We start from the raw sequence: 24,614 nt of genomic DNA on the forward strand, positions 1-24,614 counted from the left end.
ATGCGAGTAATATAATGATAACAAATCAACACAATCTGGACACCTCTTGAATGGAGGTCACTCAAATCAAGGTTCACAAAAGTGTCTGAATACAAAATAATCTGTAGATAATCCATTCCAAAACATGAATTAAAGTTTAAGTTACAGTGGGCATATCCCATGTGCATAATAACATAAAACATTTTCCACACCATTGCATTTTTCTTCATTCACCTTCAGTTGAGCAAAAATGTTAAAGTCTGAGGCTTATATAGTATATTTACCTCTGTGACATGCCGATCAATTACAGCTGGAGTAAAGCCATACATTTAGAAGAAAATATGTTAAACACTAAAACAGGCCAAGAGCATTCTGGGGATATCTTAAAACACTCCCGTGCCTACTTACAACGGCACAGTCCTATCAAAAACTAATCTCTGCCAGACATGTAGCCCTGTGAATAGGACTGGTGTCTTATTCATTTTAACACTCAAGGAGCAGAAAGCACTTCATACAGTGCTTGGTCTGTTCATGAGAGAGCTGTGAAGCCACAAGGACATAAATCCCAGACTACAGAAAATGAAGTAAAGGAAACTTTAAAAAGAAAAGAAAACGGTTTGTGTGAGTTGAGAGAAGCACCTCCTTGTTTTGACCGGTGATAGCCTCCAGTCGAGGAACGGGCCAATTTATTTTCCTTTATTAGGAATTTAATTGTTGTGTAGACTAAGCTTCCTACAGGAAGAAAGTAGTTCCTGGAGATAAACAATGTTTCTACTTGTTTACTAACCCTGAGAAAAAGACAGTGTTCTAAGGAAGGCCACAGCAGCAGCCAACAATAATGTCAGATACATGCTGTGTATGCCCAGACTTCCTGGAATTATAACATCCCTTTTTTTTAAAGTATCCAAACCAATATTAAAACATGTAAATCCCTTTGCCCAGACTTACTGACGATGAGCAACAAATGCTGCTGAAGATATGGTCCTAGGCTATATACCCTTCACAGGCTGTTAACATTGTCTCAGGGTATTACACCCCAATTGAGTAATATAATTTAACCACTATTTTAGCCATGGATATTATGTCCTGACACAGCAATAAACTACTGGACGTTACTAGGCAGGCAAACTACACGTAACAATTGGATATGACATCACAGCCAGATGAGAGTTTTTAGGTATGGTGGACTAGTGTAGGTCAGTGGTTCTCAAACTTTTTCATGTCAATTGGGCCCCTAAATTAATGTGTATTTGGCCGTGGACCCCCATCTGAATAGATGATGTGCCAAGGTCAGGAACCCATACAATATTTGTGGTGTTAAAAATGTCAAAAACTATTCAAAAATGTTCAAAGAATGTCAAGATCTTTGGAAAATAGCTGATGCATATAGGGCCCTATGGGGGTCCCCGGACCCCACTTTGAGAACCCCTGCATTAGACCACAGACAACAATAACTCTGAGAGTGTACAAATGAAACCAAATGGACCCGTAAGGGTCCATTTGGTTCCATTTGTGCACTCTCAGAGTTACAGCCACAAAAGGGTCACATTTGATTCCTCACTATCCATCATTTATCTGGAGACCCCCTGGAACCCCCTCAAGGACCCCTGGGGGGTCCCCGGACCCCAATTTGAGAACCACCGGTGTAGGTGACATATTATACGATGATAAGCATGATGTATTGATGTCTTTACTGCCCCCTACTGGTTCAAATAAGCATTGATTCCAGTGGGAAATTTCGTTCAGAAATAATTTCTGAACAAATCTATGAGGAGTTATTTTAAGTTTCCAAATAACAACTATAAGAAATCAACACCAGTGACTAAATAGGCATAACACTGCTTTTGTCTGGATAAAAAAAAACGATTAATGAATTAATGAATAACATTTAACACATTTTTAAAACAATTTAAAAAAAAATCTATATATACATGATTATTATGAATGCCCATAGAAAGTGTTTTGAATCTTGTTAGGTCATAATATGTCTTGAACTAAATAGATGCCAACAGCAAACGGTATTTAAAAAAAAAACATGGGATAGTTTAGCCGACACAATATTAAAATGTTTTGTGCTCTGTGTGAGTGTGATCTCATAAATAATAAGACCAACAACAACACGTTATTTCCCCCAAGTTCCTACTGTATGCCACACGCTACACTCAGAGCGCACATGAAAGATAAAACACACTTCATAGCGTCAGTGACTTGTTCTTCTCAGTTTGTTAGTTATTTTATTTTTAAGAAAATGAAAAAATATGTCTGGCTCTTACCTTGAACGTGAACAATGCTCCCCACAAACAACCAATGTGTGGATAATGATCCTTGATGATGAATAAACGGTTAGAGCGGCTCTCTCAGCCTCCCGACTGCACTGAGTAGTAATAGACTGTTGTATGATCCATCCACTACCTATTACACTGATGATGACAACACGTAGTGCGCCAGACTCAGGGTTGCCATGTCCGCTTATTATAAGCTACTTTTGGGCTTGTTTTTTCCCTTTAAAGTCGCTTGGTTAGGTGCAGGTTGTGCTCACAACAACGCAACGCGTTGTGGGCTTGTAGATCTGCTATTTTGAAATAGCCGATGCATATGCTATTTTTGTTTGAAGTGCTCATGTGGCTTCTTTTGAGCTTGTTTTCAAAGACCGAATTGCTTATTTTTCTCGCAACATCTGGCAACGCTGACCAGACTCCGCCTCCACATTCAATGATTTGTCTGGAATACACACACAGCTGTCAATTGTTCTTGTTCAGATTAATAAATACAAACAATAAACCTGCCGTTTGGTTATCAAATTGTAAAATTACACCCACATTTTTTTTTCTAAAAATAATACCATTATGAGGACTATATTTCTTTTAAACTCACCATTCAAAAAGAGCCCAGCACGGCTACATACATCAAACTGGGTTAACATGGTGTAAAAGATCTACAGCGGCACCATCTGGTGAACCGCAGTAAAGTTTCTCTCACCATTTCCCTTGAACCAAAAAACTCTATTCCTGTCATTCTCACATCATAAAAAGGTGTTTTCCTATAGCTGTCTGCAACAGACTGCTACTACTCCCGGATCAACTTAACTGAACATGCCACTTGATATAATCATTTATAAAATATATGTTATAATGTACTTGAGTAAAAGCACAAAAGTATTGGCATCAAAATGTACTTAAAGTATCAAACGTAAAAGTACTCGTTATGCAGAACGTCCCATTTGACAAGTTTTCAAATGTACAATAAAATGCAAGGATGCAAATCCTTTGAAAATAGCCGATCTACGAGCTCACAATGCGTTGCAGCGGTGGCCTAGTGGTTAGAGGGGCGGCCTTGATACCGGAAGGTCCCTAGTTCGATTCCCCCATCACATCAATCATGAATCACCGCTGAATAGCCCTTGAGCAAGGCTTCCATGCAGGGTCTGGCTGTAAATAAGTTTCGCACTTAACACCCTGGGTAAACAACAAACTTTGCTTTGCTTTGCTTTGAGCTTGTAGATTGGCTATTTTCAAATGGCCAAAATGGGTTGAAGTGGTTAATGTAGGCTATGTTTTATAATAATTGTCATATACCAAATCTACAAAGTAACTAGCAACTAAAGTTTTCATATAATTGTAATGGAGTAAAAGTATAATATTTGCCCCTGAGATGTAGTGGAGAAACATAAGTACTGAAAATTGGAAATACTCCAGTAAAGTTAAAAATACCTCAAAATTGACAGTAGGCCTAATTGTCAATTTTGTAAAAGTACAGTAATTGAGTACATGTACTTACTTACTTTACACCACTGACCAGTAGTTAGACCAACAGAAACCAAAAAGATAAACCATTAGCTGGTCTAGTAGCTATAAAACTACTTTTCCCAGGTATCCACCTGATATTGTGTGACGCAATAAGTATGCGCCGTCAGCAGCTGTGTTTCCATGGAGCTCACCGACGCATTAAAGCTGACTGAAGCTAAAGGCTTTGTTTTTAGCGCTTTAACAAAGCCTACCGCGGGCCGTCAGAATGTCATCATTACAACGAAACAGTGATCACTTGGAAACTCTTTTCTCATTTGAGATCTTGTTGGAATACATCCGATTAATTGACAAAGAAAGAAGGTCTTCCGACCGCCAGTTAGCTCTTGGATTGAGAATGCTTGATTTCCCCACACTGATCATTTATCAAGCTGAACAGAATGGTGGTGGTAACCATAGTAACCCTCCACAGGTAGGGCTGCCACGATTATGATATTTTACATGACGATTCATTTTCACTCAAATAATTGCGATTAACGATTTGATTGTGTTTTTGTTGTTGAATATGACATTTCTGTTTGGCCTTTAGGCTTTGAAGAAGTTGCACATGGCAGATAATGACACATAACCTAAATATACAAAGAAATGACTGATATATTTAATAGGGCTGCACGATTCTTGCTCAAATGAGAATCACGATTTTCCTCCATAAGAATTGAGATCACGATTCTCACACGATTCTCACACAATTCTCTTGTAAATATAAAATTATTAAGTAAAAAAATAATAATAATAATTTTATTTTTTTAATTGAAAAAAAAAATCGTCATAATCTAAAATCGAGATCGCATAGGTGTCTGAATCGAGATCACGATCTTTTTTCGATTAATCGTGCAGCACTAATATTTAATAACTTTATTCTTTAAAAAAAATAGCGGTAATAGCAGATCTACAAGCTCACAACGCGTCGTGTTGTGAGCTTGTAGATCTGCTATTTCCAAAATGTTTTAAAAATGTTTGAAAATATATGAATATTCTTAACATGGAGATTGCGATTATCTCAAATAATTGCGATTAGAGACTATGTAATAATTGTGACAGGCCTATCCACAGGGACACCTTGGTGACGAGAGCCACGACAAAGTACATGATGGGGCATCTCCATGCCGACGTGAAGGTGAATATTTCTTCAACAAAGGCAAGTCGTGCTTGTTCAAGATGAACGTGGACACCCTGCATGGCCATCTATCGTGCACCCCTCTCTTTGCCACGGTGTTGGACGTGAAGGACCAGCTGCCTACATTAGTTGGAACCTCTCAGATCTCGCTGGCAAAACTGGTGGACAGAATCAAGTGGGACGTGAGTGCTCGGGGTGTTTTGTCTCCCTCTTCCCATGGAGAAAAAAATGTCGTTGGTTTATATGATCTCACAGGAGAGAAGATTGGATTGGTTTCCTTGGGTTATAAACTTGTGAGTCTAGGACCTAGTTTATTGCCACATGTCTCGGCAAAACACAGCACACGTGGAAGCAAATGCGCGCAGGAGACCTCTGCTATTAAAGGGCCATCGCTTAACAACACATGGCTGTTACAGTCACCAAAGTTGCAGAAGTCCAATCTCTGTAAGGATAAAGTGGCTTCAGCAATGCAGGAAGATGTTGGCTGTGTTGCTACTCAGACAGAACACAAGCCAAGAAGCGAAACGCGTCAAGCACCGCAAGAAAATGAACAGACATTAGAAGAGGACTCGGCTGTGTTCTGCCCTCCACGCCTCTTCTACAATAGTTCTGTAGAGAAGACGGGCACAAATGAGACGAAGGATTACAAGTTATTGAAACTAAACGCAGAGCTTCTTTCAATGGAAGACGTATGGTCAGAGGAGGATGGGGAGACTGAAAGTGAACCCCAAGGTCCAAAATCTCCATTGATCGACCAGAGAGTGACACATGATGCAAAAAAGAGAAGTGGCCAAGAGCACCAGGAAATTGGGGTTACTCCAAATGTCCTTGGGGAAGCCTTAAGGCAGTTGCCTCTGCTAAATGCCCTTCTTGTTGAGCTGTCACAATTGAATGGACAGACCCAGCAACTGCCTCTAAATATTCACCCCAATCTAGCATGGATCTACAAACCTTCCACAGACACTTCGGTTAGTCGGGGAAGCCCACTACGAGAGGACCAAACCAGATTTATGTCTAAAACCAGGCGAGTTGCTAGGCCCTGTTTAGAAGCTATTCACTTGCCTAAAAAAGTTCCTTCCACAAAACCTGCACAGGAAAGACAGGTTAAATACAGTAAGATGAGTAGGGAAGATGTCTGCCATGACAATAAACCTTTCCATACTTGTAATCAGAAAAAGCTGGCATATGGGACAACTAAGACATTCCATCTCAGGTTGAAACAAAATAAAGCAACGATTTCAAACGCTAATAAGGTAATAAAGCAAAAAAATAAGGTCGTAAACCAGAGGATAAGTCTTGATGAAAATGTTGAGACGGTCATGAGCAGCGTTGCAGTTGACGCTAAGCAAGATGAGGAAAAATCCAAACATTCTTACTCGAACATGAGGTTGTTGATTCCCATTTCCAGCATGGACGACGATGAGCATGCAGCACAGCAGAGAGACAATAATGACCATCAAAGTGAATCAGGTCAAGCGCAGTCCGGTTCTCACGGGAGCAAAGAGAAAATGGAAACTCCAGCAAGCAGTCGAGTTTACAGCCCAAAATCCACAAACTCAGATCCCAGCAGTGGAGGAGAGGGAATAGAAGATTACATTGATGACTTTACCAGTCTTGATCCTAGTGATGGCTTCTCCCCAGACCCCGGTGTTATGTGCTCTCTTGACCCTCTGAGTAGCCCGGAGCCCGTTTTCGTCAAGACACCCAGGTCTCCTCCCGGTGGCGACCTCTGCAGTTCTGATAGCACCACGGAACGGATCCACAAGAAAACTGTCCTCCCTGTGCTAGTTAAAGCCCCCAGCTCTCCACAGCAGTCACTGAGGGGTACACACATAATTCGACCACGAACCCTGGCCTCGGCACTCAGCGTTTCCTCGGATAACGATGACAGAGATGGGCCTGCTGCTGTCCCCACGGTACGCTTCAGAACACAGAAGGCAAATAGCTCCAGAGCAAATAAGGCCTCCATTACAGAGAGTTTCAGGTTATCAGGAAGCCAAAAGAGTGCTAAAGGATTTGAACCTCGGGACTTAGAGGAGCTGGGAGATGAGCTTGGTTCTCTGGATTTAAAAAACAACTACCAACACATCTCTGAGCTGGTAGCCCACAAGCTCCCCGGATACACTATGTAGCACAATATCTAGTCTTTATTTGTTGCTTTTATTTATTTATTATTTATTAAACTGTTCATCATTCAAATTTACTTGAGTAAAAGTACAAAAGTATTCGCATTAAAATATACAAATCGTATTCTGAAAGTAAAAGTACTCATAATGCAGAATGTCCCATTTCACAAGTTTCCAAATGTATAAAAATACAAGCTCACAACGTGTCGCATCAGATCGGCTATTTTCAAATGGCTAAAGTGCAAATGGTGGGTAATGTGTGGTGGCAATGTAAACGTATGTTTTCTTATGCCAATAAAGCCCTTTGAATTGAATTGAATTGTGTGGTTTTGTGAATTTGTTTTAATAAAGATAATCTTTACTTAAATACTGGGTGCATTTTTTTATAAAGTCATTAAAGGATGATAGAAGCCACTAATTCTAAGCATGGAATAGTGAAGATATTTTAAAAAGTTGAATCATATCTTAGTTTTATTTACTATATGGATAATATAAACCCAATATCTAACCTTGACAAAACAATTGTAAGTAATTTGACCTAAATATCTCATTTACATTAGATTTGTATTTTAGAATATGTCAAGGCCAGGACAAGCACGCATGCACACGCACGCCTACTGTACGTTTCCATATGCCAGTGGTTCTCAAACTTTTTTGTGCCAAGGACCCCAAATTGATATACATTTGTCCACGGACCCCCATCTGAAAATGCTTTGTGGTTTTTCAAGAGCATACAACTGTGTGATCAGAGGATTTATAAAAAGTAAAAGATATAAAGAATGAAAAGACATGAAGTGACATATTGACTTATAGCTAAACACAAAAATAACTTTGTGACTGAGAAAACGAAAACACAACCATAAACACAGATGGAAAAGTAAAATACAAATAAAAATCAGTCGGCTAATAGTTAATCTCTCAAGACAGACCTTTTTTTGCCAATGGATTCCCAGATTGGCTAATAGTAAACTGTTTCAATAATAGAATAGCCAGAAGAAGCAGCATATCACACGCCACATCAAACACAAAATTAATACTACCCAAAACCACATACGTTGTTTCAATCAGAATGACTGGGAAATGTATTCCTTAGTTGGAAGAATGGGCCCCATTTTCCCCCAAGTCAGATTTTTTTCCCAATCTAAGAAAATCAAGCATGTCTCTTCTCCAGTGAGCATGAGAGGGATATATTCTAGCCAATAGGGTGACAAAAAAAAAAGACATATTAGTGAGGGGAGGCAATGAGGGGAAGACATCAAACAACGCAACGAGAACATTTGGTTTTACTTTAACTTTTTACAATTATCACTGAGGCTATGAAAAATCTCTGTCCAATAATGCATGTATGGACAAAGCCAAAATGAGTATGAGGTTTGCAGGAGATATCACCTTTCAAAGGCTGATGTTGCACACCATCATATATCTTAGACAACCAAGCCTTGGTGTAGTAGGTATAGTGTACCACTTTACATTGAATTATTAGAGCATGTCTTGCACAGATAGAAGTTCTATGTACACATTGTAAAATTTCCGCCCAAACGTCCTCTAGTATTACCTCCCCCAGATCCTCCTCCCAATGGGTCTTTCTTTATTGAGTTTAATGACTCTGGGTGTAAAAGATACATTTGATTAGAGCACAACCGATGTATCAGTCATTACATTTGTATTTTAGAATATGTCAAGGCCAGGACAAGCACGCATGCACACGCACGCCTACGTTTCCATATGCCAGTGGTTCTCAAACCTTTTTGTGCCAAGGACCCCCAAATTGATATACATTAGTCCACGGACCCCCATCTGAAAATGTTTTGTGCGATGGGACCCCTAGAAGAGATTTATATTTAAAAGAATGTAAAATGATTCAAAATCGTTCATATTTTTCTAAATATGTTCAAAAATAGTAGATGTGCAAGCGTGCAGCGCAGCACGAAGTGATGCGCTGTGAGCTTGTAGATCTGCTATTTTTGAATAGCCAACGTATAATTGGATGAAGTGGTTAGAATGATTGTGATGCTATGTTAAATACTTTTGCTAGGGACCCCCTGGTTAGCCTGGTAAACCCCTCCCTCCAGAAATCTCATTTGTATTTGATTAAATGAGATTTCCGGAGGGAGGGGGGTTTACCAGGCTACCCCCTGGTACCCCCCCAAGAACCCCTGGGGGTCCCCGGACCCCACTTTGAGAACCAATGCCCATATGCAATCATGTTCAGTGCGCATGTGCGGGTTCTGTGTGTGTACGGAAGTGCAGCAACTAAACTGCAGCAACTAAACTGCAGCAGCTGCATGGTGGAGTTACAGGGTGAATGAATGTAACTCCGTTGTGAGTCGAAATGTCTAAACACGTTTTCTTGACAGGACCTCCAGGTAACTGGACACGATGACATGATGTTGCAGTTTAGTCTGAACGTCTAGGCTGATCAACTGATAACTGTTGAAGTGTTAATCTGCGTGACAGTGACGCTATTGTTGACCGTTCTGCTGAAAAATAGTCTCCAGTCATTTTGGGGCATAAACAAGAAGTTGAAGGATAAAATTAAGTCAGATAATGATGTACCGTGCATGTTCACATAATAGCTATAGGCCTACTTTTTTTTTTTAATTGACAAAATAGCCAATTTTAAATCGAGGTGCCCAGATGTCACCAGTGCCCACAGCCCACCTATCGTGTATACTGGATTAACCTCGCGTCACCAGATTTTCCAATCCAGGATAGATGATCATGGGCACTAGCATAGATCAAGACTATCGTAGATGTATTTCATCGAGTCTGACTTTTTCTTTCGTATACGAGAGTCTTAGCGACCACCACAGACCCGGTTTGCCCTGGAATGTCACCAGTAAAGGCTGTATTTCTGCGAACATGTACACATGCAAAATATAACGTGCTTGCTCCCAATGTTAACTAGGTGTCCGGAGTATTTGTGCCATATTTTTCAATACAGAAGTGTTTTAATCCCGTCTGTGGCCGATTCTGTTCGAAGTTCCCAATGGGCGGTAGTGACGGGGCGCATCCGGTGAAAGTCGGAATTACACTAAATGTAAACAGGAAGTAAACGAGGGGGGAAAATGGCGTTCGGCCACAGACGTGATTAAAACACTTCTTTATTGAATAATATAGACTAATACATTGCACAAATACTCCGGACACCTAGTTAACATTTGGGCCAAGCGGGTAAGCACCTTATATCTGGCATTTTTCGGAGAAATACGGGCTTTACTGGTGGTGACATTCCAGGGCAAACTGGGGGGGGGGTCGTTGCGTTGATATAAAAATGTCAAAATCGATAAAATACATCTACGAGAATCTTGATCTAAGGCTAGGTGGGCACCAAGGAAGAGTGGGCACCTCGGTGTTAAATTGACATTTTTTTCCAAAATGTTAAATTTAATATTTGGAAAATGTAGTATATACATACAAAAGTGTACATGATTAGAAAATGCTTAAACATAAGGTAGGGTAAGTTATTTTCTTTGGTCAAAATAAGTGTTAAATAGCTCTATATTCTGATAGTGCTCATTGCTATAGAGTGTTTGTTCAGTTAACAGGAGTGTCTGTCTCTCCAGCTCTTTATGAAGGATACCAATTGTATCCAATCAGGATAGAGAACTCAGTCAGGAGACAGATGAAACAAGTGGAATTAGAAGTGATGACACAAAGAAATGAGCAGACAAAATTGGAGCTGGAAAAAGAATATGAAGCTGATAAATGGGTACTCTCTCCTGATTGGCTGAAATGTTGTCACCTACTTGAAAATGAACTTTCTGTTTATTCGTAATAATAATAATTACACTTTATTTATATAGCACCTCTCAAAACTGGGTTATAAAGTGCTTTTCAAAGAAAACGGCAAAAGAAAACTCGCAAAAGAAAGATTAAAGATGAAAAACAATGCAGAAAACAATGCAGAAATGCACATGAAACCACTTTCATATCGACTAGGACTGGGCATTAAAAGCTAATCTATAGAAGTGGGTTTTAAGGAGGGATTTAAACCGGGGGACAGACTCAGTGAGCCTGATCTCTAGGGGCAGGGCATTCCAAAGGGTAGGGGCTCTGTCTGAAGGCGAAGGCCATGCAACCTTTTGTATTTAACAGACCTTTTGGAATGGCCAGGAGTGCTTGGTTTGAGGATCTCAGACTACGTGCAGGCACATAGGGCCTAATAAGCATAATATATAGCATAATGAGCTGGAGAGACAGGAAGACCCATGTTACTAAACAAACACTATAGCTACGATTACTATCAGAATATAGTGCTTTAACCTTTTAACAGAAAACTTTTTGTTTTAACCAAAATATCACTTACCCTACCTTTAAGGTCTAATATTTCTACAATTGCTACAAAACCTGTAATTTTACATCGAGGAGCCCAGATGTCCCTAGTGCCCACCTATCCTGTATCCGTCTAAGCAATATGACAAACTGTGTAACATAATACCTTCACAATACATAGGGATGTTTGTTTTTTACAGTATAATACAGTATAAGTATCTACAGTAACATTCAGAAATAAATCATTTGGCAGTATCTATCCATGGAACAACCGAGAGAGAAAAAGCCATTGACTCATTTTCCAGACAGAGGCCAGCAAAAGGTGTCATACAGTATGTCTTGTGTATTTTGAAGATATTTTAAGCATGGGAAAACCATCGCTGGAATGCAAACAGTGCCTTGGGCAAAGAAAATATCACCCATGCCATGCAATAAACTTTTACAGGCACAGAAGCCCTTCATTTAAAAGCAATAATATTGCACTGTCAGTTTTTTTCCCCTCCCCTTTTTTCATATGCTGTAGGTGTGGGGAAGACCACACTAGTCCAGAAGGCCTGTGAGGCTATGATGTCATCAGGTGTGGGCATCGATGGATTCTATACACAAGAGGTCAGAGAAGGTGGCCGGAGAGTTGGCTTTGATGTTGTCACAGTAGCAGGAGAGAGGGGCCGCCTGTCCAGAATAAGGTTACTGAATTGTCATGTTAAAACAAATTAAACCAATTCTCATTTATGATGTGTATTTTTTCCCCCACACCTGAACATCACCTCATTTCAATTTACAGAGATGCTGCGGGTGCATCCGACGGAAGACGAGAATACACGGTTGGACAGTATGTTGTCGATTTACCTTCATTTGAAAACCTGGCTCTACCCCTCTTCAGAAATGTAAGCTAAACAGTGCTGCACAATGACATTGAAAATGACCCTCATTAATAGATCACAGTAGGGAAAAACATTCATGTTTGTACCCACTTATCAAGTCATCAGCAATTTGCTTCAACCAGAACCGATGGTTGTAATTGAAGGTCTGCAAATGCCTGCATAAATTCCAGAGTGACACTTTTAGTGTCCACACGGTGCCGTCTGGCTGTCACTTGGCCCTGATTAATCCTGCATGTAAATCGAGAATCCTGGTGCGCTGTCTAGTACACGCATGTGCTATATATGAAGGCCCTTGGCGGCACATTTCCCACTTTCATCTTGTTTACGGCCATTCCATAATCACTGCAGGTCACATCGCGTGTGTAGCTTGAACGACATACTGTATGCCATGACACACCATCAGTCAATCACACAGGATTGTGACAACCACTCTGATATCTGACTATACTATTTAGGGTAGAGGAGACACATGTGGCCACATATGAGTTTGTTCACAGTGCCCGTCTTAAGTGCTTCCAGTAAATAAAATGATTATTCTTGATTCCTGAGTGTCATTTTAGATTTTCACGTTGGCTATTCAAAAATAGCAGATATACAAGCTCACAGCGCGTCACTTCGTGCCGTGCTGCGAGCTTGTACATCTGCTATTTTTGAAAAATATTTTAAAGTGTGAGAACTACTGCTTTAGAAGGAATTTGTAGAATCGGCCTCAGGTCTTAATGGGTTAATAAAGCTAAGGTATGTATGCCTAAATATTTCTTTGTAGGTCTATGTACAGTATAGCATTGACATTGGGGTTGTTTTCCACCTCTTGCCTCAGGTAGGGACCGCTGATGGAGGCAGTGGGAGGTTGTTTGTCATCGATGAGATTGGGAAAATGGAGCTCTTCAGCCAGCCGTTCATAAGGGCGGTGAGGCAGACCTTGGGGAGCGGCAACGTCTGCATCCTGGGTACCATCCCTGTCCCGAAGGGCAAACCTCTAGGCCTGGTGGAGGAAGTGCGGAGCAGGAGAGATGTGAAGCTCTTCACTGTGAGTATATATATCTGTCTGAATTGACTATTCAGACAGTAAACACATGACCTGAATAAAAGCTATAATAATAATCAGGGCAGTGTACACACACACTTTTAAGCCCCTCCACACACCATGGAACTGAAAGCTGTTTACATAGCATTCAGCAGGTCCATTAGATAAGCAATCTGCTTCAGTTCCCTTGTCTGCGTGCTCACTTTGGCAGGAGGGGTGTGGCACTGCATTATCCCTCCCCTATAGCAGGATTAATCCTGAGATGTTGCGTGACTGATCCGAACAACAATGGACGCTCTCAACTGTCAAGATAATTTATCACAGGAATCTGATTGTAGCTTTGGATGTTTGCCATGCATAATGCTTACCACAACTGCCTGGGTAGTTATTAATAGTAGGGTTGTTATTTATTTTAATCGAATAGTGTGTGTGTGTGTGTGTGTGTGTGTGTGTGTGTGTGTGTGTGTGTGTGTGTGTGTGTGTGTGTGTGTGTGTGTGTGTGTGTGTGTGTGTGTGTGTGTGCGCGCGCGTGCGTGCGTGCGTGCGTGCGTGCGTGCGTGCGTATATATATATATATATATATATATATATATATATATATATATATATATATATATATATACACACACACAACATACATATACTTTTATTGACCCATGGGTACTATGGGAAAAGATGGTCATCAACATATACTGGCAAGTATGCCACTTACCATTTATACTACCATTTGTAGTGTAAAAATTGTAGTATTTGTTGTGTTTTTTTATATAAAGATTTATTCATTGACAATGCACAATGTACACATATCGTTATTATATGTCTTCTTTATTTTCTCTTCTTTAAACAAGACAAAGAAAAGAAAAAAAAAATCAAGACACACAAAAAACACCACAAAAAAAGAACCAAAAATACAGAGAAAATACAGTCCTCCCAAACCCTCCCCCCACCCCTTCATTTGTAGTGATTCTGACCTCCGCATATTTATTTTCTCTTCGCAGGTGTCCAAGGAGAACAGAAATTCCATTCTCCAAGACATTCTGTTAGCCTTACAGGAGTGTCTTAAACACACAGCCTCTTAAGGAGAAGACTATGGACAAGCACAGAGGTTATGCACAGGTTGTGAGGTTACGCACAGGTTAAGGCATTCACCTTTGATTTATTTATCCCTCTCAATGCATATAAAAAAACAAAGCACACAGCCTTGAAATCTAATAGAATATTTGCATCCTCTGCCTGACATGGCTGTGACCTGACCCGAGGGGCGTCCATATCAGCTGAAGGTTGTAGTGCAGTGTGTCACATGTATACATTTATGCATTACTTCACATACTGCCGCACAAATGTATCGCATGCTGAATAATTAAATGTGAAATAGAAGAACAAAGCAGAAGAGTATCTGTGCAGAACGTAGATACGCTGTACTTGAAAACTTGTCAGTCGCCCAAAAAAATTGTGCTTCATTTGATGGACCTGACATCTGTCATTGTGTGATGTTAATTTATTCTCTAGGTAGGATAAATGGTGCTTCTTATGGAGGGCAAGGTCACACAGGAAGACTTGTCCTCCATCCATGTCTCTCCTTTGACATGTGAGCCTCTTGTGTACTAGTCTTGTCAGTCAGAGGATGTGCCCATGCGGTGAAGATCAATCAATATTTAACAGGGCAACAATGACCCACCCCTGTACATGGTTTATTCATCTGGCGGTTATGAATAAAGAAACAGAAGAATAAACACCTCCACGTCACTCTTCATACCGCTTCAGCTTTTGTGACACTTGTTTTCTTTTAGTATATCTGAATAGACGGAGAGATGGCAATACCTGTGAGTGAGTGAGTGAGTGAACCTTTTTTCATGTTAAAGGGAAGTTGATCTAATGTTAGATTTTAGTTTTGAGATTTATTTGAGATGCTGAAGTTAAAGTTTTGCAACAAAAGAAAATGCATTGAATTCATTTGTTTATCTGATCTGTTGATGCTGACCTGACGCCTGAAAAAGTTAACAGGATAGTAAATATTTTATTTTTATTTGCATTGTCGCATCTAATTGTTATGTTCAAATTATAAAGTAACAAACCACGCACGATAAGCTTCACAATTGTCCTAATAAAGAGTGCAAACAAAAAACATGAATGTTCTTCCTTCCCCTTGCAATATTAGGGAGGTTATTAGGAGTAAGAATTACAGAAATGTACACTATACTGTATGTATACTGTAAATTAAAATGTACCGGTACATCATTTTAGTGTTAATGCAGATCGGGACATGTCTTTACATAAAATGTAGACAAATTAAACCAATGTGCAGCTCTCAATGTCAAGACGGCAGCACCTTGAATTTAATCTGATTAATCTGCCTTATATTATTTTTTAGACTAATCTTTTTTTATGTCTGTCCGTAAATGTGACTAAAGCAATAGTTCATCCAAAGTTAATGGTTTTGTAGATACGGTAGTTAAAGCATGCAATGATACTGTTCCTCCATAAGGTTTTCAATATGGAGAACCTTAAAAAAAAAGTCCTGAAGCCAAAGGTATTGTAATGCTTAATTTATACTCTGTCGTGCTACAGTGTCGCTCGCTGAAAGTAGCAGATCTACAAGCTTGGTTCGGCTTGTAGATCTGCTATTCGGTAAGTGTTATCTGTTACAGTACCCAACCTTAGGGGTTAGGTCAGGCCCCTCCAAAGAGTCACCAGATCAGATAAATTGAATGGGTTGTGAGATGATTAGTGGGAGAGGAAAGAAGAAAAAACTAAGTTCTGATACACAAATTCAGTTTTTTTCTATACATTTCTTTGTGAAATATTGGATACTTTCAAAATGTATTGAAATGAAACCATGTGAGGAATTTAGAAGAAAAATCGCTATTTGTTTGAGCTGTGAACAACGCATTTGATATGTGACCCTGACTATACTACTTTGTGTAAGATGTCAAAAGCCAAAGGCACACAAAGAGCTTTTTCCCTCAGGCGATCAGAGCTTTGAATAATGACACAACTGCCAGGTCAACTGTCTTTGACCTGTAAATACCCCCTCTCCATCAGAGCACTTACAGTATTTTTGTCTCCACCAGGCCGAAGGCATGGCCGAGCTAATCCCCGGCATTGTTGGCCCGATCGCAGCGAAACTGTGCACACGCACTCCCTGGATGCCAGACCTCTGCCCCGAATTGTTCAGATCGGCCGGCTATAGCGCCACCAGGAGGCCGAGTTTGATATTACTCCTACATATTTTGTTAAACATCACGCAAATCCGTACACAGTATCTCTATAGTCATGTGATCAAGACGGATCTGTCAGATTTTTTATATGCCATCCTGTTTGGATGGCATATGAACGCAGCGTGCGATTTCCTTGAAATTCTGCACTTACGTTTCCACTTAGCCGAGGAGGAAATGACACCCAAACATTTTCAAATCAGCCTCATGGTGGCGTTATAACAGGCTACACCACCACTGCTTATCACCAGTAGTACCTAACTTGTATCATATCTTGTATTATAAATGTTTGATTTTTTTTGTAGCAGTCTGTTACTGTCTACCATTGTAGCATGGGGGGAAAAAGTCAATGAATTTTATCTTACCTCCTGCAGGTTTCTCTGCATGGTGGGAGGACTGCCAAGGGCACAGTGTCACCCTGTCCTGATCTGGAGGTGATACTCAGTCCCCTATAGTAGAGTGGCAGATGGATTATGTAACTATGACAGAGGGGGTTCACACAGCCTTGCCAGCATCACCAAGTGTATGTCTGTGTGTGCGCGTGAATGTGCATGCATGCATTTGCTTATGTTTCATAAGCCCTCTAACATAAGCCATCTAACCATATTATTACACACACACACACGCACACGCACACACGCGCACACACACACACAGTTTAACAATGTATTTATGTCCACACACACGGAAAGCATACAGGGACACAAATATTTGAGGTGCAGTAAAGGTTACATTCACAAACTCATGGATACATATGTCCTCATGATACAACACGCATGTCACTCAGCACTCCATGGGCACAAGTAGCGGCGGCTCCGCCATATATGGCAGCAGAGACAGCACAATACTTTGCCAGCCTTTCTGCCTCGTCTTTTGGGCATCCCAGGAGGATTGAAACCCTCCAACAACCAGTCCGTGGGTATGTCCTATAGGCTGGAAACAAAGTTATTAGTCTTGCACTGCTGTTTGGTGTTAAAGTGCTCTCTGGTAGTTGGTGGTAGCTACTACGAGCAGTTCAACATTCTGGGCATGACATTGTGTGGACAGCACACACACAACACACACACACACACACACACACACACACACACACACACACACACACACACACACACACACACACACACACACACACACACACACACACACACACACACACACACACACTACGGGACTCGAACCCGCAATGCGCTGTCAGGCTACATTAGAGCCTAAGTGCCGTCACAAACGTAACATGCAGACTTGCAAGGACTGCATCCACCGTTGGTCCGATCTGCACCAAACTTGGCACACACACTGGTCAGGGATCTGCCATCAGAATAGACACACCAGGGGCCACATTAGGGGGCCCCCGGGTGCCACAGGCACAGCGTTGCTCCAATACACACCAAACTTGGCACAGACAGGTGTTCAGAGGTCTGCCATGACAATAGTCACACCAGGGTCCACGTGTGGCCCCCAGGGGTTAGGGGCCCCCAGGGGCCACAGGCACAGTGTTGCTCCAATCTGTACCGAACTTGGCACAAAAACTGTTCAGGGGTCTGCCATGACAAGTTAGGGGCCCCGCGGGTCATGGGCACAGTGTTGCTCCAATCTGCACCAAACTTGACACAAACACTGTTCAGGGGTCTGCATGACAATAGTAACACCAAGGGCCACGTCAGGGTCCCCCGGGGGCCACCGGCACACCGTTTCTCTAATCCTCACCAAACATGGAACAAATGCTGTTCAGGGATCTGCCATCACAATAGTCACATCAAAAAACATAATAATTTGCACACATATGTGGCACTACAGCAGTGTTACAGCAGTGTCATATGTGTCACTACAGCAGTGTTACAGCAGTGTCATATGTGTCACTACAGCAGTGTTACAGCAATATCACAAACTAACGCTACAATCAACGCCGAAGTCCAACATACACAAACAAACAAATTCACAAAGCTGCAGCGACTTAAGTTCAAAGTTGAATTCTAATCCACCAATATGAAATGTTTCCACAAAAATGATGTTCTTACTTCGGGAAGAGTAAACATGATCCAATCCAGTGATGTATAAAATCCAAACCATGTTTTTCCATCAAGAAACCAACATAAACCCTCATAGGGCATAGCACTGCAGTGGCGGACATTTTGTGGTTCCACTCAAAAAAAATTCCCATCGAGATTTCCAAAAATATTTATGTCAATCATTTTAAGACTAGAATCAAGCCATCCAGGCTCCTGGTAAATCACGACCATAAAACATTTGATTCTGTGAAAAACTAATTTTGAAATTTTAAATTAAATCATAATTATTTTGTATTGTTTTCATGGTCATGGTCATGGGCTATGTAACCCAGGTCGAAATAGCCAATTCAATAAAATAAGGATCTATATATAAATAGATGTAGGATATGAACCAGGTTAAAATAAAAATAACCACACCTATGAAAAAGAGCTTTAAAGATTAAAACCAAATAGGATTTGTCAAAAACTATTTGACTACACGGAGTAAGATACTATTATATGGGTTTATATCATGTATACATTCTGTATGTACATTCATCTACTTGTTACTACTACGTGTTAGTGTCTCTTTAAGAGCCTTGTGAGGTGCTCTGATTAAGCCAATGAACCAATTGGCCAATGAGGTTTCTCAATTAATAGCTCTCTGAAGACAACACCAGCCCAGGTGATCTGATTCAGCTAATTACATGCCTCATAGAACAGAATGTTCTGGAAAACAGGAGACAGAAGCCTGTTGAACAAATAGTTGAGACAAACAGTGAAAAGAGATTTAATGAATGTGAACAGATTAATTTGAAGGTATTTTTGGTTGATCCATCTCTTTTTGAGAGAAGAGTGCTGTATTCTGATTCTTTTGAAACCTGTGATCCTTGGAACCATGTGAATTATGTGAACACTAATCTCTCAAGAACAGCTTCTGCACTGCGTTGGAATCTGTCGGGGAGGTTCGTCATAACGAGTGCGCATTCAGATCAGGAAGTAGGCCGCGCTTTACCCAATCACATGTAGTGGGCGGGATTCACATGTCCGTCGATCTTTCCCCCTCGAAACAAACCGAAACTAATTTAACAATAGCGTCCGCGGAGCAGACAAAACCACGGAAATATATTCACATTTTAACTTACTCTTTCATCATAGAAACAAGTGGGCTTATAACCAAAACGATCCATGTTCTCTGGGAGAAGTGGTGTTAGTGTTCCGTGTAGAAATATTGTTAGTGGGAATGAAAACATAGTCGCACCAACCGGAAGTGATGCGCTGAAGGCTACAGAAACACCGGTTTCCTTTGCGCTCTGGCGTTACGTTTTCTTCCGCCCAGAGCCAACAGACATAGAACAAACAGCAGAGGGCGCTGTTTTTCATTTTCAGTTGGCGATGGGTTCCCAGATTGTGTGAACACTGACTTGGTGAGTTGAACTGTACTGTGCTTGTGATTGCAGCAGCAGCCTCTGTCTAACTTTCATGGTAACAGTTTTGATTTAATTGTGTATCAGCTAATTGTAAATGTACTATTAGTAGTTTAAGTCAGATGAGACATGTTTTATTTTTATTTCTAAACATTTAAGGGCGTGATCCTAATTTGTGAGTTTTTGACCCTGTTTTATAAACCGGTCAGGTATTTTCTTTGATTGGATTGATTCAAGTGATATTGGCATCACTCAATGGATGACGTTTGATGGCGAGCCACCCAAGATTCAATGGATCAAGATCTTCGAAGCAGCACCCTTATTAAGCTAAGAGATTGAGCACTTGGTAGTGTGGTAGGACTTATTTTTAACTCTATGGGTAGGACTCAACACTACTCATCTCGCATCACTGCAGCACACAGTGAGACTCAGTGCTAGCCACTTGTACTGAACACATTACATACATACACACCTACCCATACCTGGATGGACTCCAGAGCCACACATTCATTCATTCTCATACACAACCTATAGTCATACTTACTGTCACACACAGTGGGATGCTCATTGGATTTCTAATACCCGAAAAGGGACTTTTATGGGTTATTATTGAGTTTATGTGAATTGTAATGTGATTATTGATACACTGATTTTATTTTACATTCCTTTGAATGATTTAGTGAAATTGTGAATACATTGATTATTTAACGTGAACCGGAAGGTATTTTTATTTGGGGAAAAGGGTACATTAAATTAGTGTGAGCATAGGGGTTAAAAAGAGTGTCACGGTCCGCTCCTCGGACCGTGGACTGTGACTTTATTATTTAGCCCTTCTCTGACCTTATATGGTATTGGACCCTTTAGGCCTGTTTAGGCCACTCTTTCTGTTGTATTGTTCCCTGTTCTCCATGTACTGTTATTTTGTAGCGTTGTCCTAGTGTTTCCTGTTTTGCCTTGTTGCCGCTTCCTGTCTTGTTTCGCCTGTATATAATTGCATTTGTAGTTCACCTGTGTCTTGTTCTGTTACAGACAATCATGTGTATGTGTTAATTAAGCAATATTACACGAGAGGGTGTGCTTTACCGTCATTATTGGCACGCCTGTGATGCGGTCAGGAACGAGGCGAAGCCGAGTTCCGCGAGCATCACAGAAGTGCCAATAATGTAAGGTAAAGCACACCCTCGAGTGTAATATTGCGATTATACAACAGTTACCAACAAAACACATCCAAATGTATTCATATTGTGGAGCAATTCATAATAAAAATGTTTCGCTATTATCCGTTTCCCTGTAAAGAGAAGAGTTTTTCACTGAGACATTAAATAGTCCCTGTAGCAGCGCTATGAGCCTGAGACACCGTCTCATCAACACAGCTGAGCTATCAATGCTTGCGCAGTGGAATTAATTCCAGTAGGCTATATGCTCCGTCGTACGACCGTGTCACGTTGCCAAATTAACTGATCTACAAGCTGACAACGCGTCGCGAACTTGTAGATCGGCTATTTTCGCCGTGCGATACCTGGCGACGCGTTGTGAACTTGTAGATCGGCTATTTTCGCCGTGCTGTTTGTTTTCCTACCGTGGGACAGCGTGACGTCAGAGCAGTGAGCACAGCTGTGCCATATATGGTCTAATCAGGTGCGGACTGCAGTGCGGAGTGATTTATTAATGTGATTAGGCCCGTGCTATGATGCTGGTTTGAAGCACGGGTAGATAGCTATTTCAACCAATCAGATTGCTTGGTCGGAACTACCTGTTGTATAATTGTCCTTTGTTCTCACCTGTGCCTAGTTAGTCCCTGTCTATTTATATGCCCCTCTGTTTCCAGTCTGTGTTGGTTCATTAATGTTGTCACTGTGTTCCGTAAGTTACCTGTTGTCTTTACATTCCCTGTTTAAGTAATAAACCCCCCTGCATCTGAATTGTTCTGTCTCCGCTTCACACTGTGCGCTTGGGTCCTACACTTCTCTGCCCCGCACCGTGACAAAGAGGTACTTATCTGTGATACTCAACTGTCTAATTACAGTTGGTTCTCATTTGTTAACTATTGTTTTGTGTGTCTGCCATTCTATTTGTATTTTGTTTTAAATACAAGCCGTGACCGTGAGCTCGGCTGAGCCAGTGGTTCCACGGCCGTTTAGGAACGGGGGGAGGGGAACCTCAGCGTGGAGCGTCAGTGTGAAAGAGATCGTAATTCGTGGGTAATTCAAAAACCCGCAAAGCAGCAGTTGGATATCACAGATGCCTGAAACGACAAACGGCCGTGTCATTCTACCATTTACAGTATAATACTAATATTCATTAAGACAGGAGCAGAGAGAGACAAACAGCCACGTACCGCGGTGCAGCAAAGGCGGAAGCCACAATGGCCTGCCTGCAGCGGCGAGGAGATACACTGTAGTAATAATAAAGGGCCATGGTTATTATAGTGCCTGAAATTAACTTGCTATACTGCGGAGAAGGAGGACCACCAACGTACCCGTTGTGCAGCGTGAAGCAACACTGCACGCCCGGCGCAAAACGTCAACAAGATGGGTGGACACACCGGGGCTACAAAGGACACAAACGTCATGGTCAAGTTCAAGACCATGCACTACGCAGCATAAGACAATTGCCTAAACAGCAAGACGGAGAGACATACCTGCGCTGATGCGCGATGCAAATACAGACGAGCCCAACAGGCCAGCCTGAACTGATAGTGGACCAGTATGGAGACAGACAGACAGCTAACTGGGTTTGGAGGTGCGTTGCTTTAATACTGTTGCCCATCAGCCCACAATGAGTGGGCGGAGGATGGGAACGTGGGCAGCGTGGGAACCCACGCCCATCCTGCCCACGCCCATCCTGCTACACAGGCATCTATTTATAGAAAATATTCAGGTGAGAATTAAAAGCCATCTATTCCAGTATAGGTTCAAACTTGTATAACTCAATGTCAGTTTCACATAGAGTTGATTCTTTTTACTGGGGAAAAACTTCAAAGTGTTACCTTCAATGAGACCATGCCCATGCATTTATTCCAAATGGTTCAAGATCAACAATCAATTTACTTAGGGTATGCTGTGTATAGGCGTTTTTTTGCTATTCTACAGGATTGTTAACAAGTTAGACCTATTCTGAATTGCATGTTTAAGGCAGGGGTGGGCAATAATTATTTCCAGGGGGCCATACTGACTTCCATAAAGTGAGTGAGGGGTCACACATTGTACAATTGAAACTTATTTTAGACGATCTCCACCAGCTCCTCAGAGTAGTGTCATAAATGGCCAGACAGTGGATTTGGTAACCACTTATAAATATCTCGGCTCCATTATTGACGATCGTCTGAAATTTGACTTCAATACTGAAATGGTGTGTAAGAAAGGTCAACAGCGCCTCTTCTGTTTAAGGAAGCTAGCCAAATTTCAGGTGGACAAGTCACTGATGATTTTATTCTACAGAGCTTTCATAGAGTCTGTTATTTCATTTGCTGCCATTTGTTGGTATGGAAACCTTGGCATTAAACAGAAAAATGCCCTTAATAGGGTTGTGAGGGGGGCCAGCAAGATTGTGGGGGCACAATTTAGCTGTCTAAGTCATATATATGACCAGCAGGTGCTTAAGAAAGCATCTTCTATTATGGCAGACAGCTCTCACCCCCTAAATCCTGAATATGAATTCTTGCCTTCCGGCCAAAGGTTAAAGACCCCTGTAGCTAAAAACAATAGGTACAAATTCTCATTTGTACCTACTTCTATTCGTGCCATCAATAACAGCAGCAGGAGGAGGTAGCTATGAGTAGCTATTATTATCTGGATCTTGTGATTATGTCTATGTCTATGTGTGTCTTGTGTATGTATGTTTACTGTGTGTTGGAGTTTCTTACTTTCTCACTATCTGCTGTAACATAAGTTGCCCAATTTGGGACATAATAAACTTGAACTTGAACTTGAACTTGAATTTGAATGAATGTAGAATTGGGGACTTAATTTAATTGACTTTTTTTTTTTTTTTTACCAAAGATCCTCTCTCTCACACTTATGCCAGTGTGCCAGTGATCACCCTCCCCTGTGCCAATGTTGGCACCCGTGCCTACGGTTGCCCCCCTGGTTTACATCAAACTCCGGCATGCTTTCACAGCATTCGTTTCGGAGATTAAGCAATCTTCTGGCGGCAGACATTAATTAATTGCCGTCTGGTTGTGTTTTGTAGTCGCTCAGAGAGCGGTTTAAGCCTCCTAACCTCCTCAGCGAATCTTTCTTCCAAAAAACTGTCCGTGGTACGCTGCTGGCAAATAGCGAGTGCGTCTTGTTTACTTTAGTGAGAGACGCTGCCTGCAACCGTGGCGGAAACTGTTCAATGGCCAGAATGCTTCAGAGCATTGTTGATGTAACTAAGAGAATGGTGAAAATGTGTCCAAATTGCCAGCTAAAGTAGTCTACCCACATTGTGTTGTGGGTAGAGAGTGGGTTAGAGGGAGAGAGAGAGGGAGAGAGAGAGGGAGAGAGAGATTTGAATACAGTTAAATTGAACTGTCTGTTCGTCCCGAATTTTATCATCCCCAGATGCCCAGTCTTGTGTGCTTATAGCCACCTCTCGCGCAAGTATTAAGTACTGTACTGTACTGTACTGTACTTAGCTTATGACTTGTTAAGCATTATAAGCATTATATTACAGTATATTACAGTAAGTATGTTTATTTTACATTATAGACATTAGGGTTACACATTATGAATACATTCAGGTTAGGCTAAAGGTTTAGAGTTACCAGGTATTGCTCTACCAGAAGTAGAA

The 24,614-nt window shown here is 41.1% G+C and overlaps 3 protein-coding genes across 3 annotated transcripts in view; 2 read left to right on the plus strand and 1 right to left on the minus strand.

The window, feature by feature from the left end:
- The window catches only part of LOC308101105 (signal-induced proliferation-associated 1-like protein 2), a 122,877-nt gene extending 120,495 nt beyond the window's left edge, over positions 1–2,382 (minus strand). Inside the window, 1 exon segment of the mRNA XM_080450441.1 lies at positions 2,253–2,382. The gene's annotated coding sequence lies outside the window, so the exon portion shown is untranslated.
- A 1,704-nt stretch (positions 2,383–4,086) lies between these two features.
- On the plus strand, positions 4,087–7,031 carry map10 (microtubule associated protein 10; the record flags this gene model as incomplete). Its single annotated transcript, XM_080449695.1, has 2 exons — positions 4,087–4,194; positions 4,836–7,031. The coding sequence occupies exons 1-2, from the start codon at positions 4,120–4,122 to the stop codon at positions 7,029–7,031; spliced, it is 2,271 nt and encodes a 756-aa protein (XP_080305821.1). The 5' UTR covers positions 4,087–4,119.
- A 2,259-nt stretch (positions 7,032–9,290) lies between these two features.
- ntpcr (nucleoside-triphosphatase, cancer-related) lies at positions 9,291–15,299 on the plus strand. The gene is made up of 5 exons (XM_080448987.1): positions 9,291–9,391; positions 11,824–11,986; positions 12,085–12,187; positions 13,005–13,214; positions 14,210–15,299. Exons 1-5 carry the CDS (start codon positions 9,358–9,360, stop codon positions 14,288–14,290), a joined length of 591 nt encoding a protein of 196 aa, XP_080305113.1. The 5' UTR covers positions 9,291–9,357; the 3' UTR covers positions 14,291–15,299.
- The last annotated feature ends 9,315 nt before the right edge of the window (positions 15,300–24,614 follow it).

Source organism: Gymnoscopelus braueri, assembly GCF_963280865.1.
Source record: "Gymnoscopelus braueri genome assembly, chromosome: 14".
In the NCBI taxonomy this organism is placed as follows: Eukaryota; Metazoa; Chordata; class Actinopteri; order Myctophiformes; family Myctophidae; genus Gymnoscopelus; species Gymnoscopelus braueri.

Bases quoted from the DNA above. Each gene is read 5' to 3' on its own strand.
- ntpcr (XM_080448987.1), top strand. From the start codon at position 9,358: ATGTCTAAACACGTTTTCTTGACAGGACCTCCAG. The intron at 9,392-11,823 runs GTAACTGGACAC...CATATGCTGTAG, and splicing joins TTTCTTGACAGGACCTCCAG to GTGTGGGGAAGACCACACTA. The intron at 12,188-13,004 runs GTAAGCTAAACA...CTCTTGCCTCAG, and splicing joins CTCTACCCCTCTTCAGAAAT to GTAGGGACCGCTGATGGAGG.